Source organism: Gavialis gangeticus, unplaced genomic scaffold, assembly GCF_001723915.1.
Source record: "Gavialis gangeticus isolate Ggan-Ray unplaced genomic scaffold, GavGan_comp1, whole genome shotgun sequence".
Taxonomy (NCBI): domain Eukaryota; kingdom Metazoa; phylum Chordata; order Crocodylia; family Gavialidae; genus Gavialis; species Gavialis gangeticus.
In genome coordinates, this window is record NW_017728995.1 from 44,528,281 (window position 1) to 44,547,186 (window position 18,906).

General features: G+C 41.5%; 1 protein-coding gene across 1 annotated transcript in view; it reads left to right on the top strand.

The window, feature by feature from the left end:
- Positions 1-18,906, top strand: part of DNER (delta/notch like EGF repeat containing) — a 397,048-nt gene that overhangs the window by 323,939 nt on the left and 54,203 nt on the right. Inside the window, exon 10 of the mRNA XM_019503073.1 lies at positions 11,296-11,418. Coding sequence (XP_019358618.1) covers positions 11,296-11,418 — 123 coding nt within the window. The remainder of the gene's footprint in view (positions 1-11,295; positions 11,419-18,906) is intronic.

The following is an 18,906-nucleotide window of genomic DNA, read 5'->3' on the forward strand; positions in this document are numbered from 1 at the left end:
GCAGGCTCCTACCCTGGGGGTTTTTAAGAAGAGGTTAGATGAACACCTTGCTGGGGTCATTTAAGCCCAGTACTCTTTCCTGCCATGGCAGGGGGTCAGACTAGATGATCTTCTCGGGTCACTTCCGACCCTAGAAACTATGAAACTATGAAACACGTAGTTACCGTGGAATAGCTGCTTATCTGTTTCTTCCAGATCTCAGTGTAATCTATGTTGATATACAAAACCTATGTAAGGTACGCCAGTTTGAATGTGTCATGTATCCAGGCCCTCTTGTTCACTGGTGTTTTAAAAATGTTTTCTTGTTCTATAGCTCTTTTTGTATTTCCACTTGGACATATGCATGTGGGCCTTAGGGAAGTAGTAGACCAGGCCCAGAATTTAAATGCAGGTGTCTTACATAGTACTTCCTTAGTTGAAATGTTTCCGGTAGTTCTATTTGTGAAATTTTAAGCAAAATATTTAAGGAGCTGCTTTGTATATTGGCAAGCATTGTGCATATAATCATAAGCTTCAACATTTGGTATAGTTTTGATAGGTTTAGTTTTGGTGAAAGGGATCAGATTGACAGCTCTGGTGAATACAGTCCCCCTCTTATCTACTGGGATAACTTTCCATATGGTCTGCCTTGCCAATAAGCCTGAAACTTTATTTAAGGAGACTTAGTCTTTGGCCATTTTATAAAGTAAGATAGGAGGTTAGGGCTATGGGAGCTGGAAGTGAGTATTCAAAACTTCCCTCATAACAGGGCCACCAAGTATCCACTGGAATTCCTATGATAGTGGATAGCTATGAATGGCTCTGCAGCTCATTAGCTTGGAAGGTTATAGTCCCCCAATTAGCAGTAGTTAAAGTAGATTTAAAAAGTCCTCTCATCATATCATTCGTGCACTTTTTGCCAAGACAGGTAGAGGAGCAGGAGTAGAAGTAGGAAAGCTGAGCTCTGAGTGCTTTTACTCCAAAAAAATGGCAATTTAAGAGGGAGTTCTAGCCATCTAATCTGTGTGTCAATTATCCCCACAACACCTACTTCTAAAGAACATCAATGTAGTGAAGTTAAGTTATATGAAAGACTGGAAATACCACAGTGATTGTATGTGCAACTCTCATTCTCTTCTCTTCATGTCTGCTTTAGTTTAGATTTTTAATTATGATTGTTGTCTTTTGCGCACATGGATTGTCAACAGGATTTGAATCACAGACCTACAGATCCCCAACACAGACTTCTTTCAGATGAAGAGGTGACCTTTTTATAGATCTGTCCCCTAGAAGATGATAGGAAACCCCATGGCAAAGTGTGCGTCATAATTATTTGTAAGGCATTGTAGAAATGTTGCAAGTCAGGTTTCTCAGGGTCTTTTTCTGGTCTAAGAACAGGGCTTGTCTAGTAATTAGAGCAGTAGTTAAGGCAACGGAGTGTGAAACTCTGTTTTGGTATATTCATTTTCAAAAGGCGGTATGGCAAAGGGGAAGAGTCATGGTACTAATGTATTAAATACTTGGGTTCCATGAAGCCTCTCAATTACTTTATTTGTAAAATGGACAAATAAACCTTGTCTTCCCCTTGGTCAGGCTTATAGAGGAGTCATTAATAAGGCCGGTGGATTGCACAGAAATATTGCATTAAATTGGTAGTTAAAGGTGAGAGAGATCCAACCCGGCCTAGTATGACTCCCTTTAGGCTAGAAGATATTTCATGGAGGAATCTCTTTTGTGTGTGTGTGTGTGTGTGTGTGTGTGTGAGTGTATGTGCGTGTGTGTGTGTGTGTGCGTGTGTGTGCGCGCGCACACACACACAAAATTTAGAATTCCAGAATATTTGATATGTAGTTTAGCTGAAATGTAGTGCTATTCTCTTAACTTTAGAGCCTATCAGTTCCACTTCATTTTCTTGCATTTCTTCTTCAGAAAGCAATTCTGTTTTTGAGGAAAGAATATCACTTCCAATTACTGAGGCAAAGGACCACACAGTTTTGCTCATAACTGTAACCTCAGTGCCATCCATCCTTTTATGCATTGTTTCTACCAGTAGACATATAATGTCAGCTTGGTTTTCATCTATGTTACTTCTGTCTCAGAGTTACATAAAAAGAATTTTAAGGAGGTTTAATTTAGATCAAAGAGTGAGAAGACTGTTTAATTGCCTTGTTTTCTGCCTAGGGTGCAAGGTCAAAGAGTGACAAATGGTAACTGTTTTGCTTACAGGTCTGTACTGTCCACATAACCCTGAAAAATAATGTTTAATATCAATTGATTTTTTTATTATCCCATTTTTTTATTAACACATGTAAAATTGGGTTATTATGTTTTGTTATTGTAAAATTGCTTTGGACAGGGACATCTTATACTATCTAATAACTCGTGTAATAGAATTTTAATAATAGAAATTAGAAAGCACAAGAATAAACCCTAAAAAGTGTTTATTAAACTTACAAAGCAGTGTAATGCTATGTGGCTGGGGGAATAATATATACAGTTACTAAGTTATATATATATCTTCATGATATATCACTAGTGGGAAGCTTAGGGTGGGTTCAAAGACAAATCTCAATGAACCTGATTGTAGGATCAGTAGCTATGTTTATAGATACATGGATCTTATTACTAAACTGCCTGCTTGACTATCCAAAAGGTCATACATAAGAAAGTAGAATATGAGAACCAGTTTTCAAATGACGAGTTTCAAATTATGGTTGTTAATTTGGGCTACCAGAAAAGTTTTACCACTGATTGACAAAGAAAATTGTATTTTTTTTTTTTTTAATCTTTGTCCAATCTTGGCTTTCCAGCGAGCAGGAGTGAAGTGAAAAAAACAAAGGCTACAGATTCAATCCCTGAGCAAACAGTTTGTAACATCCAGCTCAAGTGGCCCTGAAATCTCTGTGAATATAAGGGTTTTTATTAAATGAAATATCTCCTCTCTTGGCACAGGCTCTACCTACCTTTACGCTCTTGATCAAAGGTAGAATGCAAATTCTATAATTATCCTTTATGGGCAAACCCGGTCCACCAAGTGAAGTGTTGTTGATTTTAGTGGGGCTCCATATGGCTCGCAGTCTTGCATTATGTTTTAAGGATCACTGTAAAATAAAGGGAAAGGTTAACATGTTTCAGAGAGATTACCAATAAAAGTGTGACTGTCCACAACAGTACCCTATGGGTATTGAAGAAATAAGGCATCCAATGTTCAGAAGTTTGATGCGTAACTGAAATTTCTCAAGTCTACTACATGATAAAAAAATTACCTTGGATAGAACTCCTTGCAGTGTTTTGGTGGTTTGCTCATTTAGGGTCTGATTCAGGGTTTACTGAAATCAATTGGAACCTTTTTATTGATCCCATACTCTGTCAGAACAGTGCTTTTAATTCCAGACCTATTCTTTTTGTTTATTAATAACTTTCCCCCCATCCTTATAATTTTGTTTTTAATTGGGTAGCCATATTAGGTAGTATTGTCCATTTTGAATTAAAAAGAATCCAAACTTTTTAATGTATAAACTTTGTATGGTTGAAAATAGAAGTTACAATGGAACTTCAGATATAATTTGTCTCTGCAATTGTAGAACTCCTACCTGCTAACTGAACAGCTTGTAGAACCACAGCAGTAAAAGGGTGAGAAATATAATATTGTTCTGGCCTTGGCTTTTAAAGCATGAGGATTTGGAGCTTGTAATTCATTAAATATAATGTAGCTATTACGCAGAGGGAAGCATGACATTAAATATCAACTCCAGGATAAACTGCCAAACTGCTAGAGTGAATTTTGCTGCTGTTATATAGGTAGTACATGAACAAAATCAAGAATCCAGAGCCACCCATCCCACGCAGAAACACATGCCCAAGTTGCAACAGAGTCTGTTGATCCCAGATCGGCCTCATCAGCCATCTTCAGACCCACAGATAAGGGAATCATGATAGACAATCATCTGTGACTGTGTGAGATTGCCTATGGTTGCCCATGTGTACATAAACATTAAATTTGTTAATGTCAAGGTTGTATATGCAATCCAAGACAAGTTTTTTCCCCATTTAACCTGGGGGTAAAAACTCCTTCTCTTGGATTCAAGCACAAGATGGTGGGAAGCGGTTAGTTGCTGCAGCTCCAACTCGAACCCCAACCTGGGGTCACAAATGGTGTCAGAACTGCTGCCCACCCCTCATCTCCTCTTCTTGTTCTAATTAGCCTATACAGGGAAGGAAAGCTCCTTTTCCACCCTGCCTTTGCTGGGTTTGAGTCCAGAAATTCAAGTGGGTGACAACAGCTATTGATTTGCCTCCACCAAGTGCTGCTGGAGAGGGTAATGGATTTGTCTCAGTTTATTTGACCTGAACTGTAGTGGCTCCTAGACCTGCTCCAATAGTGATTTGTAAAGCAATTATCTGCTAGTGAAGTGCACCACAGCAAGCAGCACAAAGCAGAAATGCTCTCCTCTGCAAGGCAGCCTGTTTGAGTTAGCCTCTTTTTGTTTAAGGATGAGGTAGGCATGAGTATATTTGAGTGCCAGGGAAGTCTTTGAGAGATGCTAGAAAAGCTCTGAGGAAGAAATGGTATACATAAGAGAGACCTTAGGAGTAATGCCTACCTGATCCTTGAACAAAGAGTCTCGCTCAGACAGGCTGCTCTGTAGAAGATGGCATTTCTGCTCTGGGCATTTTCCAGAATGGTCTGCAGGCAGATGCTTGCTGAGGTGAGCATCACTGGCAGATAATTATGTTAAAAATCACTATGGGAGCAAGTCTGGTAGAGTGCGCACAGTTTCAAATGGCAAAAATATGGAACCACGATGGAGACGGAGGGCGTTTGAGGAGGTGAACTGGGTTCTGGCATCCAGAGGAAAGAGGATCAGGTATGTGCATCTGTTTGTGTAAAGTTGGGAGCCTGAGGCTGCAAAAAGATATTACATTTATCTAGGGATAAACCATTTTATCCTGGGGCAGTGTGCAATTATACAGACGTCCATGTCCGTTGTCCTGGGATAAACCCTAAACAAGTTTCCCAGATAGGAGGTAGTAACAATTTATCTCAGGGTATTGCAAAGTACATCTGTTTAGTTATCTAAGGATTGCATCATTATATCAATTGCCATGTACAGATGTTCAAGCTTTGTCTGCCAGAGCAAAAATGGCTTCTCAGAGAGGAAAAAAAAGTTTCTCCCAGGATACTGAACATCTGCATGCTTTCTGCAGCTTAATTCTTATTGGGGACCAGGAGGAGAGGAGGTGAGGGAAAAGGCTTCTGTGCCTTCCCAAGACTGGGGTCACTAGTGTGAATAAGGTGCAAGGGAGCAGCAGCTCCCTCCCCTACCATCCCATAGACTTGGTGGAAATAGGAGTAGCTGACAGCTGCTCCTCATCTGCTTCTCAAACTGGAGTTCCCTGAGTGAGAAGCAGGTAAGGGCTTTGCTGTGCCAACCCCTCTGCTCAGCTCTCAGACACTGGAATTGAGTGCAGGGCAGAGATGGGAGCCAGGTCCTGGCTCCTCTTGTTTTCCCTTGCCTCCCATACTTCCCAGTGGACCCAGAACAGTGTTAGGAAAGGTAGGTTGCTTTGCTGCAGCAGCAATACTTGGGAACCTTGATGGTATGGTGAAATACCTCTGCCTTGCCCTGCACTGCTCTGAGTCAGCCTGGAGCAGTATCATGTGACACAGGCTGCTGTGTCCCTTCCACAAGACTCCCAGAGCCATGCATAGTAATTGAGTGCTTCCTCCCCCTGCCACCCCCCAACTCTCCCTGCATTCCTTTGGAGAAGTGCAAGGTGCAGAGGCTATTCTGTGGGGGGAACCAGGAAAGTTCCCACTATTGGCACTGGATTTATGACCCAGATACCTTGTCCCAGGCAGACCCAAACCCTCAGACCAACCATGACCTCTCCATTTGATAATAGGCAAACTTTATTGATATGAGTGGTGGATAAGAATAATGCAGGCAAGGCAAAAAAAACCAAAAACTCCTCAATTCTATATCTACTAGTCCTAGGGATGTCAGAGAGGGAAGGTCCATCTGGTCAGTATGTGAGCTTCACCCTGAGGTTCTTGAATGTTAGATGTTAGCAGCCTGGAGGTTGAGGGCTGAGGCCCCCTACTACCCCCCAGTAGGGTGGGTGAAATGGCCTGGTGATATGCCCTCTGTCCATGGTGGTGTTGGGTTCCCCTCTTAGGGACCCTTTGCTGCTCTGAAATCTTTCCTTTTGTATTCTTTCCCTCCTCTGATGACTCTTCATCTCTGGGCATTGTTGATTGGTTTCCCTGTGGTCATCATACTATCCTGTCAGCATATTCCTTTGTTCCAACAAACTCATCACATGCACACATCTTAATTTGGTTATTTCCTGGTCTTCTAATTTGGTCTGTTCATTAAAACCAGAAATTCCAGGGACTCTGCAGTTGGGCACTGTGACCTGGTGCCAATGCTGCAGAGTCCATTATCTCTGTTTGGGTACACTGTTCATATTATGTAGCTTCAGGTAACAGTTTGGTACATGTCTTCAATTTCCCAGCCTGTGTGACTGATGGCTTCAGACACAGTGGGCCTTGAAGGAAACTTTAACACAAATGGGCTTTTATAAATCGAACAGGTTTTTATAATTCACCCTTGCCATTCCCCTAGACCATAGTTTTAATGCAATAGTATCTCCTGTAGCCTAGTAGCATTTCCCTCCTCACCCCCATCCCTCTATTGTTAGTCCCTCGCTCAGGCGATCTGTATTTCCCTATCAGCTTTGTCATCTTTTTTTTGGATTCCCAATCCTAAACATTTACTAATAAAAGTCAATCTGTTCTACTTTACCTACAAGCCAATTCCTAAAAGCAAACTTCTAAATATCATTTTCTAGACATTGCCTACCACTGGAGAATGCAGTGCTCCTGCCAGTCAGCTGATTGGTGGGATAGGGAGTCATTCTCTTGGGACAAGAACCCTCTTTGGCTGTCTGTGGCAGCCATTGCTTTTTAGCAGCTGTCAACTGCCCCTTGACAGTCTACCTTCTTTTCAGGCAGGGGAGAGGGCAAGCTGTCAATTAATGGGCTCCTCTCTAAGGGTGGGGGTGGTCCAGGGGGGAGCCCACTAGTACATCCAGGCTGGAGAGCTTAATTGGAAAGTTCTCCAGCTATGGAGCTGGAGGAACTTCCGTACAGTTCAGCTCCCAGGCTATTTTTCTACTGAAAGAAATTTATTTTGGTAGAAATACACATCTGCAAGCTGCCAATGGCAGAAAAGTGGCCTTGCATTCAGTCAGTCACTAAACCCTGATTAAAAGGGTAATGTGTGTATGTGCTAATCTGGGGACATTTTTGTTCTGAGACAAACACAGGCACGTCTTGTCCAGGACAAACGTAATGTTTGTTCCTAGCCTAGTAGGTTTAGTGTTCTATGTAAAGAAGCATGGCAAAGAAAGAAGGAACATTTTTTAACGGAAAGGCCGTGTGGAGGTTTGGCAAAGCTAGTTGGGTAATTTTGAATATGTAGTTTTTTATAAAAATTGGGGATAACTTTTTGTAAAACATGTTCCCAGTTTGGGTGAAAGAAAAGAGGCATGGAAAGAGGACACACCTATTTCAGAAGAGAGGCTTGTTGCACATTATATCCTGTCTGAACTTGAAGGTTCTGATAGTGTACATTCAGGTTCTGTCCTTTTCTGAGAGATACAGTAATAAGCTCAGCTGCTCATATTACCTATAAAGCATGCAAGATAAGTGTATAGCTAAGAGTGTTTCTCTCAGCTGAGGTGGCACTAACGAATGCATCACTGATTGCCCAGCATTTAAAGAAGTAACGTAATGTAGATATTGTTTGTTTGTGTCTAGCTGGACTAGCTGCACATAAGCACAAAAGATGCAATCAGTTTTATTATTCATTGATTCTGAAGCATAAAAGCAGCAGAATCTTAATGAAGTGCCTGGGGACAGATGAGCTTATCGCACCACAGTCAGTTACTTTTAAAGTTATCAGCTAAGGACACTCCTGGGGTCAGTGTATCCATTTCATTTCTCTGACTACAAAGATAAAAATGATTTATATGGGTTTTTCTGATATATATGTACGACTAGGGCCAGGGTCCTTAATACATTCAGTACCATATTAAACAGTAGTAGTACAAAATAACAATTTGCCAAGATGTATGTACTTAGTTTAGTGACAAGAAAGTAAGAAACTTCACTGTATACCCAAGCTGGTGGCCTGATTCCATTGCAAGCTTTTTCCATTCACTATAGTGCACCTGGAAATGGGCTGTTGGTAAGGATGATGATAATGTAAGCTGTCCCTCTGAGCATTAAAATATAGTATGCATGGAAGGAATCTACCCTCTAGTGGACGAAAAGTGAATTTCTTCCACTTTAGGATTTATGACATTATGTGGGTCTATTTTAGTCAAAGGGAGGTGAATACGGATTTCCCAAAAAATCAGTTGCTTAATTTTTCAATACTGAACATTTCCTTCAAGGTAAAAATATCAATTTCATAACTCTTCAACTGTGTTCAAAATGCCTATGATGAGACTAAATTTTACTCACATTTAAAAAAAAATCTGCTAGATAATTGAAGTTTCTCTGGTTTATATATTGGGAAGGATCTCACTGTATACAATTTGCAGTTTATCAGAAAGTAACTAAACATAGAAAATAATACACAAAATGGCAGTGGTTAAAGCTGACAAGGTTCTTTGGGTAAATCTGATATCTTTTATTAGACCAACTAAATAGGTTAGTGGTTAAAGCTGCACTCTTAAAGGGGAGGATATATACACTGTAAATAAGGACTAGCTTGACATTTGAGAGCATTGGCTAGATACATTTGACTAAATCGTATATTTAGGGGATTCTTAATTGAGCGAAAATTTGCAGTCAAAGAATTCAGAATTGAACTTGCAGAGAGGTTCATTAAATATTGGGAGGGTTGAGAATATGGTTATCAACTCCTTCATGACTTATTTGTGAGCTGCTGCATGTTACACATGGAACTAAGGAGCTATAAGCGTACAAGCTACTAGGGCTGTGCAAAGCTTCGGTCCCTGATTAGATTCAGCTGAGATTTGGCCCGATTCAGTGGCCAAATCTCCAAATCTGAACTGAATCAAGAGACTCTTAAATCTCTTTGAATTGAATTGGAACTCTCCAAATCCATTTGGAGAGATTTGGAAAGATTCAATGATTCAGACATAGATGCAGCTTTAAATGTTTTTTCTACATACCTCAAGGTACCAGGTGGCTCTTGAATGCTGAGGTGGTAGGGTAAATGGAGCGTCCCACAGAAGTGCGGGGTGCTCCTCAATGTGCTTGGCAGCAGACCTGGAAGTAAACCAGAAGCACTTCCGGGTCTGCCAGGAAGTGCATTGGGGTGCCCCCACCCCTGGCTCAGTGACCGGTGCCTCTTGGGTTTTGGGTGGCACCTGGGGTCCCCCTGTGGCTGATCGCCAAGCCAGGAGGGTGTGTGGGGGGGCCCCCCCCATGTGCTCGACAGTGGACCGGAAGTACTTCTGGTCCATTCTGGGTTTGCTGCTGAGCACATGGGGGGGTTCCCCTGCTCTCCTGTGGGATGCTCCATCTGCCCCAGCACTGCAGTGTTCACGAGCTGCACTGGGTACCTTGAGGTATGTAGAAAAAACATTTAAAGCTGTGTCTATGGCCGAAGTGCTGATTCGCTGAATTAGCATCTAATCTTCAGATTTGGATTCAGCCAAATTGAATTGGGGACAGTGATCTGAATCAACAATTACCGTCCCTGATTCAGGCAAAATCCGAATCAAATATGGCCTGTTTCACACACCCCTCTACAAGCTACCTTCATCACTGATCTGCTTATGGGGACAAAAACTGCCATTGTGGTGTTTCTGCTCTCCTCCCATGTAGATGAGCAAGGAAAGACAAAGACAGAACGAAGACATGGGCCAGTAAAGCTAAGGATCAGACTGATGCTAATAATTTCCTCCCTGCAACAAGGTCTCAACTTGGTATTCACTTGGAGAAGCACAGCTGCTCCCTATCTCTTGTCCAGGACTTGTGGCAGAGTCACAATCAAGCCTTTACCATTAATATTAGCAGCCTTTCATGAAGTGTAGGTTGTGGTTAATTGTATGTGACAGAAAGCTTGTCCATTCAATGCCTTGACTTAATCTGAAGAAAAGAATTTAAATGGTACATGAGGCCCACAGTGTTACAGAAAATGAATTCTTTATCTCTTTCAAGGAGATGAAAAAATCTTCTGTTTAATTTAGTCTACAACATTAAAAAACACCACAGATAGATAGATAAAATGTCTTACTATAAAACAGAATTTTCTTTAAGGCATTCCACACTTTGCCTGTAAAAATAGTAAGAGAATAGGTTTGGTAGTTGGTCATGGAGAATTGTGAAACTCAGAGTATAATGTCTTTACACACAAATCAGAATAAGAATTGTGTATGTAGATGCAAAGGAAAATATAGTATAGTGGTAAAGGAGGAAACAGTGTCAATGTTATATAATCAGGGCCTTATTCATCATAAACTAGCTATACAGCTGTAAAAGTTATGTCTCCTACAATATTATAACACTTTTCTTATTATTTATTAATACAGAAATATATTTCTTTGATCAGATGTACTACATTAAAAAGGTATTTCAAGTACTAATATAATTACACAATACACTAGAGTGCTAGACCATAAAGAAAGCATCATGTTCAAGTGGACTCAGTAATTTCTGATTTCTCATTCTGTTGTGCAATTGATTCACTAAATGGCCATTAGTAAGATGCCTAACCACCTAACCTTTCCATGCTTCTACTTCTCTATCTGTATAATCAGACTATAATGCTTTACCTACCTCCTGGGAGTACTATGAAAACTGAGTATATTAATGTTTGGACAGAGTTAATTGTATGATAAAATGTTATACTGGTTAGGTTTACAAGATTATCATCACTCTAAGCCAGTTAAGTTCTCATAATGCAAAGTTAATCATGAGAAGTGGTAGACACGTAAGTGTTATATTGTTTCACTGCTACAATTGGAAGACATCTTGTTCAGATTATCTGTTATAATCTGTTATAATTTTGGTCATTTTTTTTATGTTCATGGAGATGTTGTAATTCACCGTTTTCAAAATGTCTGGGGGAATATGTCTTGTAGGGTGTCAGATGCTCTATACTTGTTCCTCATTTTTAGCTGTGTAGCAGATGTTCTGATGCATTAAAGAAAATCTGTCTGCACAGCATCTTTCAGTTAGTGACCATCTACCCAGAATCCAGGATGACCACATTTTATCTTTTCCTGGAAAGCATTTCATAGCTTGTTTTATTTCCTATCCATGTGCTTTAGGTTACCATGGCCTCTACTGCGAAGAGGAGTATAATGAATGCCTTTCTGCACCCTGCCAGAATGGTGCCACTTGCAGAGATCTTGTCAATAGCTATGAATGTGTATGTCTTGCTGAATATGAAGGTAAAATCCCTTTTTTGCCCCTCGTAATGTAAGTATTGCCTACCGCATATACTTTATAAACAGTGTTCTGTAATGAATAGGGATACATGGCCAAATTAAGTTTTAATATCTCCCTATATACAGCAAAAAAATAAATTTTAAGTAGGCCCTGATCCCCAACAGTTACTCAGGTGAGTAATTCTTATTTACATTAGTAGACACACTAGAGTCAGTAGGATTACTCATTTGGACAAAATTTACCTATGTAAGTGTTACTGATTGAGGTCAGAAATTTTGAGAGATACTAGGTCAGATGTGTCAAACACTGCCTGCAGGCTAAATCCAGCTGGTGGAGCTATTTGATTCAGCCTATGAGTTGCTGGACACACCCCATATGCCTATAGGTGGCAATTTAGGACTTTGCTGTTGCGTGCTTGCAGATATAAAAAAAACCCTGGTGCTATATTTTAAATTTGGTGCATTCTTGCACCAAGCTGTGTGCAGGCTCAGAAAAAGAAGCATGTTACTTCAATTTGGCTCTGGTGTCTGTAAAGATCAGGTGGTTTAGTGTGGCTTTGTTGGCACTTTCAACTAATAGCTGATTGAATCAGCTTTAGCTAAAAGCACCAAAAAGTCCCGCTGAAGTGCCTGATCTTTATAGATGCTGCAGAGTTTTTCCATGCTGCTTCTTTCAGTAAAGCTCAGGGGGCTTGGGGTTTTTTTTTGGCATCTGCAAGCACCAAAATGGCCATGGCTCATGGGTGTTGAGCACCCAGTAATTTTTCTTTCATGGATGCTTGAACACTGGATCACCCACAGAGACTCACCTATGCATGCAACAACCCCTGGCCTATGCACTGCATGTGGGTATATGGGCTGAATCTAGGCATCACAGGGGGTTGGTCCAGACTCGCATAACATATAACCTGTGCCCTGGACACTCTGTACCGTGTGCAGTGACAGGTTCAGCCCATGTGCTGCCCACAATGTGCATCTGTGCTGGCCCTGGGGGCCATGTGCACAGTGAGCCACAGGTCCAGCACATGCTGCACATAGCACAGGGGATTGGCATAGGGCACACACTCCATGCAGTGCCCTCTTGACCCCAGAATGAGGGCATAGGGTCAGTCAGTGGGGTGTCCCATGAAGCATATACCCTTGCTAGCCCCATGCTGCATGCAGCTGGTATGGCTGATCCAGCTTCACATGCTGCATGCAATATGAGCTGGGCACAGGGCTCACTATGCACACAGCCCCCAGGGCTGGCACAGGGCACATGCTTCCTGCAGCATGTGGGCTAGGCCCAGCACTGCAGATGGCATAGAGGGTCCAGGGTGCAGCCTGCATGCGGTGCCCTGGACCGACCCCTTGTGCTACCTGCAGCACTGGGTCCAGCTTGTGCATTGTGGTCGAATGCATGATGCCTGCTGGCCATGGGGGCTGGTGCATGCTGCATGTGGGCCAGACCTGGTGCTGCAGTTGCTTCAGAGGGGTCAGGCCTGGTCTGGCCAGCAGACCAGCTCAGGAATGCTCATCCAGCTTGTGGGTCATACGAGTTTGACCCCTGTACTAGATTTTTCTTTAAAGAGATGATACTAAGGAGGTTTTTGGTTATAGTTTGAATCGGTTTAGTTACTTGGAGTGATGAAGGACATTGGAGAACTTTACAGATCCCTGTTGATTTTTTTCCAGTGTAATGAGTTAAAAGCAGAATTACAAAAGATCACATTGGAACACATTAGCAATATTTTTCAATGTGGAAATAATAAACAAGGAAGCAGTTTTCTGGACGTTTAATTGCAACTTGTAAAATTCAGAAATAACAACTCAGTGAATGCCCTTCCATGTTGACTAGGACTGACACCATACACACTTCAACAGATTTTGATTTCATATAACATTTCCTAGTCATTTTATAAAATAAAGGAAGAAAATCACAAGTTAAGATTTTGTCTATCCAGAATATTTCATCCCAGGGTAGATTTATTTCATTCCACTAGGAAGAGTAAAACATTTAGGGTTTCTATCAACATGCATTTTCTTGCTCTGTTGTGTGTACCATTGTGGGGATTGTGCCTCAGCCCTTTTTTCCATCTATCTTGCTATGATTTTGATTTTCATCCATGAAACCACCTTTCTGGAATTGGAGTTGAGTATCAAATGGATGATGAGCTTTTCAAGCTGTGGTGACTTCACAGCAAAACAAAAGTTACCGAGAGTGGCATCACCAACCTTCAGTACACTGACGACTGTTATCTTTGCGCACACAGACTGATTTGCAGGCTACCCTTGATCTTTTCTCAGTGTCTGTCACAGCCTTAAACTCTCTCTTAACATTGGGAAGAACAAGGTTCTCTATCAGCTTGCCCCAGCACAAGCTTCCCTCCTCCCGCCGCCAATTACCATTGGTGGAGAACCCCTGGAAAACATTGAGCATTTCCGATACCTTGGCAGTCACCTCTCCCAGTCAGTCCCAGTAAGACCCAGTAAGTCTTGATGTAGAAATCAAACATAGGATTCACTGTGCCAGCATATCCTTTGGAAACCTACTTTGCCATGTTTTTGCTGACTGAGATCCAGAGATGGAAATTAAGATCCTGGTCTACAATGCAGTGGTTATCCCCATGATCCTTTATGGGTGTGAGACATGGGTGACATATCAAAGCCATCTTAAGTGCCTGGAATGGTTCCATCAACATTGCCTCAGGAAGATCCTTCACATTAGATGGGAAAACCATTGCACCAATGCCAGCATCCATTCTGCAGCTAACATAACCAGGATTGAGGCAAAGATCATGAAACATCAACTCCACTGGGCTGGTCACTGTGTGCAGATGGCTGATACTTGTCTCCTGAAGCAAGTACTCTTTTCTCAATTTAGTCATGGTGAGAGGACCTGTGGAGGACAGAGGAAGCACTACAAGGACACCCTGAAAGCATACCTTTAGAAGGGTGGCAACAACCCTACAAATTGGGAAGTGCTAGCTGGTAACAGGTCTCAATGGCGCTGTGCCATACATCAAGCTATAGCCCACTTCAGAGAGAACTATCTTGCAGAGAAATGGCAGAGGAGGAAGGAAAGTGCACAACATCCTGGCCAACCATTGTGCCTGCCTCCCCCCACCCCATGCTCCCTGGCAGCATTTTTCATATCTGTGGGAAAACTTGCAGAGCACAGTTGGACTTCTCAGCCACCTTAAAATTCACTAGTAATCCCCTCCGGCAGACATCATCCTTGTATCAAGGGATAGCCAATGTGATGTGTACCATACTCTCTATGGTTTTGTTTGTTTTAAAGGCTGAGATGCAGTTTTGTTTTTGCACTGCTTTTTGAGTCATACTGTGATAAAGTTCTGAAATTAATTTATAAATAATTACACAGAGCAGTGGTATTTTAGTAACATGTGACTCCTTATTTCTGTTGACTGAAACTCAGTTGGCTGCTGCTTGTGACTGAGTTTTTATTTCACACTGGTGTGTGCTGTCTTTGCCAGTGTGTCAAGAATTCATCATTCTAGAGGTTTAAAGTGGGAGACAGACCTGTAGCTTTTTACCAACAGCAGAAACAGTAGTGTTTTCTCATATTTTGGTTGAGATTTCATGTTGTTAACTCAACCTGAATATTTAACAAAAAGTAGAGTGTGTTTAACCTCTGAAATTCCAGGAAGTTAATTTTGCTTCAGCTTTTTATATGGGACCCAGTCTTATAAACACCCTTTACTAGACATTGTATTTTCTACTGCAAGTTGATTCTGAGAGTGGAATAGATCCTGGCTCTATGTTGTTTTGTGTGTTAGCTATTCATCTAAACCAGGATGGCCTCCTTGGGCCAGATCTGGACCATTGCAGGACTCCTCATGGCCCAGATCCAGACCCACCTCTGGTGATGGGGCAAGTGGCGGTGGTGTTAACTCCAGTGCTGTGTTGGCTGAGGGAACCATAGGGGTTAATGCCACATCTGCTCACCTTGCTGCTGAATTCCTGGCCCCTCCAGGAGCTCCATTGGCTGTATTTTTGACACACTTCATCTATACCACTGCATAGAGAGTATAAAATGTTATTACTAGGGCTGTGTAAAAAGGCACTGTTCCATTTTGACTTGAGTTTCGAGGTTTTGATGGAACAGTGTTTCATTTAGAATTTCATTTTGATTCAAAACTGCTGTTCCGTTCCATTCTGTTTCGATGCTGTTTTGATGTTTTGCTCATATGCTATAATGGGGAAGCTTGAAACAGCCTCTCTCATCTGGCAAGCAGATGGGGGCCCACAACCCTGGGAGGGCTGTGGGGGCTGTGCCAGTCCTCCTGAGGCTTCAGCCCCCGATCTGCCTGTCAGATGAGGGAGGGAAGCCGGGTGCTGCTGCCTGGGACCGGGGAGCTAGGGAAGGGAACTGAGCCTGATCGCTGAGCTGAATTCCCCTCCCCAGTGCTAGGATCGGGCTGAGGAAAGGAACTCAGTTCAGCCAGGCTGAGTTCCTTTCCCCAGCCCAATCGTAGCCCTGGGGAAGGGAACTCAGCTCAGCTGGGCTGAGTTGCCTTCCCCAGTGCAATTGTAGGGCTGGGGAGGGGAACTGAATGGTTGGGCTCAGTTCTCTCCCAGCCTGATCACAGCACTGGGGAGAGGAACTGAGTGATAAGGGCTCAGTTCCCTTTCCCTGTGCTGTGATTGGCTACCCTCAGCCTGGCTGTGGGAGGTGGGGAGAGCCAGGGTTGTGCTCCTGGCTGAGCCACATGGGGCTGTGGAGTCGCTGGAAGCTCAGCCCTGGTTCTCCCCTATCTCCCACATGCTGGCTGCTTCAAAACTTGAAACGTTTCAAAACTTTTGAAACATTTTGACTAGCCTCCTTTTGTTTTGAGGCTGTTTTGAAACCCTTTGTTTTGATTTGATTTCGCTGTTTTGAACTTGAAATGAGTCAAAACGGTGTTGAATCAAAACAGCCGGCGAAATTTTGCACAGCCCTAATTATTACCCTGTTTTAATAGCATTTAATGTCCTCTTTACATTGATATGTGTAACTGAATTAAGTGCAGAACACCATAAAATCATGGTAATTGATTTTAATAGAACTTGAAAGTAAAGCTTTTCATAAGCCTTTATAGATTTTTCATTGAAAGCATTGGTTTTCATGACAACTAAGTCATCTTAATTGTATTATTGGTGGGTGGGTAACATTGTTCTTGACATTTTTTTTAGGTTATATTTCTGCGTTTCACATTAATCCTCCGTAATAACTATAGTATTACGATCTGAAAACTCATGCACATACACCTGCACAAAACAAACACAACCCCTATTTTTCTCCTTAGATAAATATTTTTATGGGAGGAAACTCAATTACAGATAAAGTAACTTAGGGCTTGATCTAGAAAAGAATTCATGCAACCTGTGGCCACCTGGAATACAATGGGTTTTGCCTTTTGTCAACTTACTCCAAAGCCTATGTTGCCCCTTTTGGGCAGGGGGCTGGGCCTGATGATCTCGTGAGGTCCCTTCCAGTCCTAATATCTGTGAAATGTATGAAATATATCTCTAAGGAGACACTGCACTATCTTGGCTGCAGCTGTTCAGCAAATACAGAAACCTTTTTGAAAATATGGAAGTCTGTGTAAAAGAGAGGTCTAAAGTATGTAATGTGATAATGCCTTTTTCACTGATAGTGAACATTATAGTGGGTGCTCAAATCAGACAGCCAGCAGAAAATGAATTAAATAATTTTGGCAAGTACTTTGACATAAGGCCTACTCTTAGAATATGCCAAAAGAAACTATACATTGTAACCCAAGACAAGGAATATGCTTACCATAAATATGTTAACTGATAAATTACACAAACAAATGATCAACTGGTAAAATGCTCTCTACATCTTTGTCATTTAGGCTTTTTCAGGATATAATTATCTCTTCTTATTTTCAGAAGCCAAAACATATGGTAGTTGTTTTATAGACATATTAATAAAATAGGTCCAAGAATTTACCACTGAAAGACAAATACTGACAAGCAGTAGGGGACCAGATGTAAGAACAAAAGTGGTAAAGCAGTATGTCGTGTTTCCTTCAGTGTTGTATTTTGAACGTCTTATGCTCCTTTCCCTCAAGGCTCCTTCCTACATTTTTCTATTAACCTTCACGCATTCACTCATGTGTAATTCCAATCCTTTTACTACTTAATCCCTCACCTATACCATATGGCTAATAACCATTTGTTATCTGTAATGTCTATCCATTAGTTAACTTGCCCTCTCAACAAGTTACCTAGATTTTCCCCAATATGTTCATGAAACAGCATGCAACACCACACCATCTGACCAGGGGATCCAGAGGAAGATGTACTACCTGAAACTATTAAAGTTTATTCTTGTAAATTCAGTGGTTTTCAAGTTGATGGTATCTCTTTAAAGTATGTGATCAGTCATTTCATGGCAGTAAAGCGCACTATCCACAAAGGTCTGTGAGTACATAGATCATAAATTCAGGCATTGAAATAAAGGATTTAAATTTTAGAATGTACATTTTCAATCGATGTGGGATTTTGTGCATACATATCTATATGGCTGCATGGAATCTCTCTGACTGTAAAAAATACAAAATGTTTCCTCAAATATTTTGTTACAGTTGATCATAATATGCATAGACTGAATCATGAAAATGAACAACATTTTTCAAGGGATCAAAGATCACTATTTAGTTCTTACACAGAACAATCAGTCATTGCCTAAGGTTACCTTGAGCAAGTCTACATCATTATAATGTGGGACAAGTACCTTGTAAACTCTTAGGAGCATACGTAACATCACAAAGGAAAACAGTCTTGCTGAGCTTAATAAATTGTTGCAAAATCTGTTAAGAAGGGGAAACGTTCATTTTGAGTTAAATTTATTCCTGAGCAGGCAGCCCCCATACAACTGCAGCATACTAGATGCCCCACTTCCATTTTGGGGCTTACTTGAGATTTCAGAAGTGCATAGGTCTAGATGGGCACTTACAGATGAATTTCATTCCTGAGACTAGGTCATTAATTATGTACAGATGAAGTTCCTTCATTCTTTTTTCAGTCAGATTTGCATATTATATTGTGTGTATGTGTATTTCAGTCCCTGATTAGGAAATTCATTTTTGGTTTTCTCATTTTCTGTGGAATGTGAGCTCAGAAAAAATACTGATATGTGAACTAGTGTCATCAAGAGTCTTTCTTCATCTCCATGTAGGAGTCCCCTGTGCTTTCATATCCTGTGCTAGATAAGGTTCATGCAGTCTGCTGCAAAAATGAAATTAATTAATTCACACAGTTCAAGGTTAGAGATAGGAGACAGAGGCATGGGTCTGGCCAGTGCAGTAATGAGAGCCATTGCTAGGAGTGTACGGGTCCCACAGCATATCAGCGCATGCGGGGCTGGGAGGTGACTAGCAGGGGTTGGGAGGGGAGGTTGCTGAATGGCTGAAGCGGGGGGTGAGAGGGGTGGTTTACTGTTGACTTCAGTGCAGATACGATTTTACCCATCACCTGCAAATG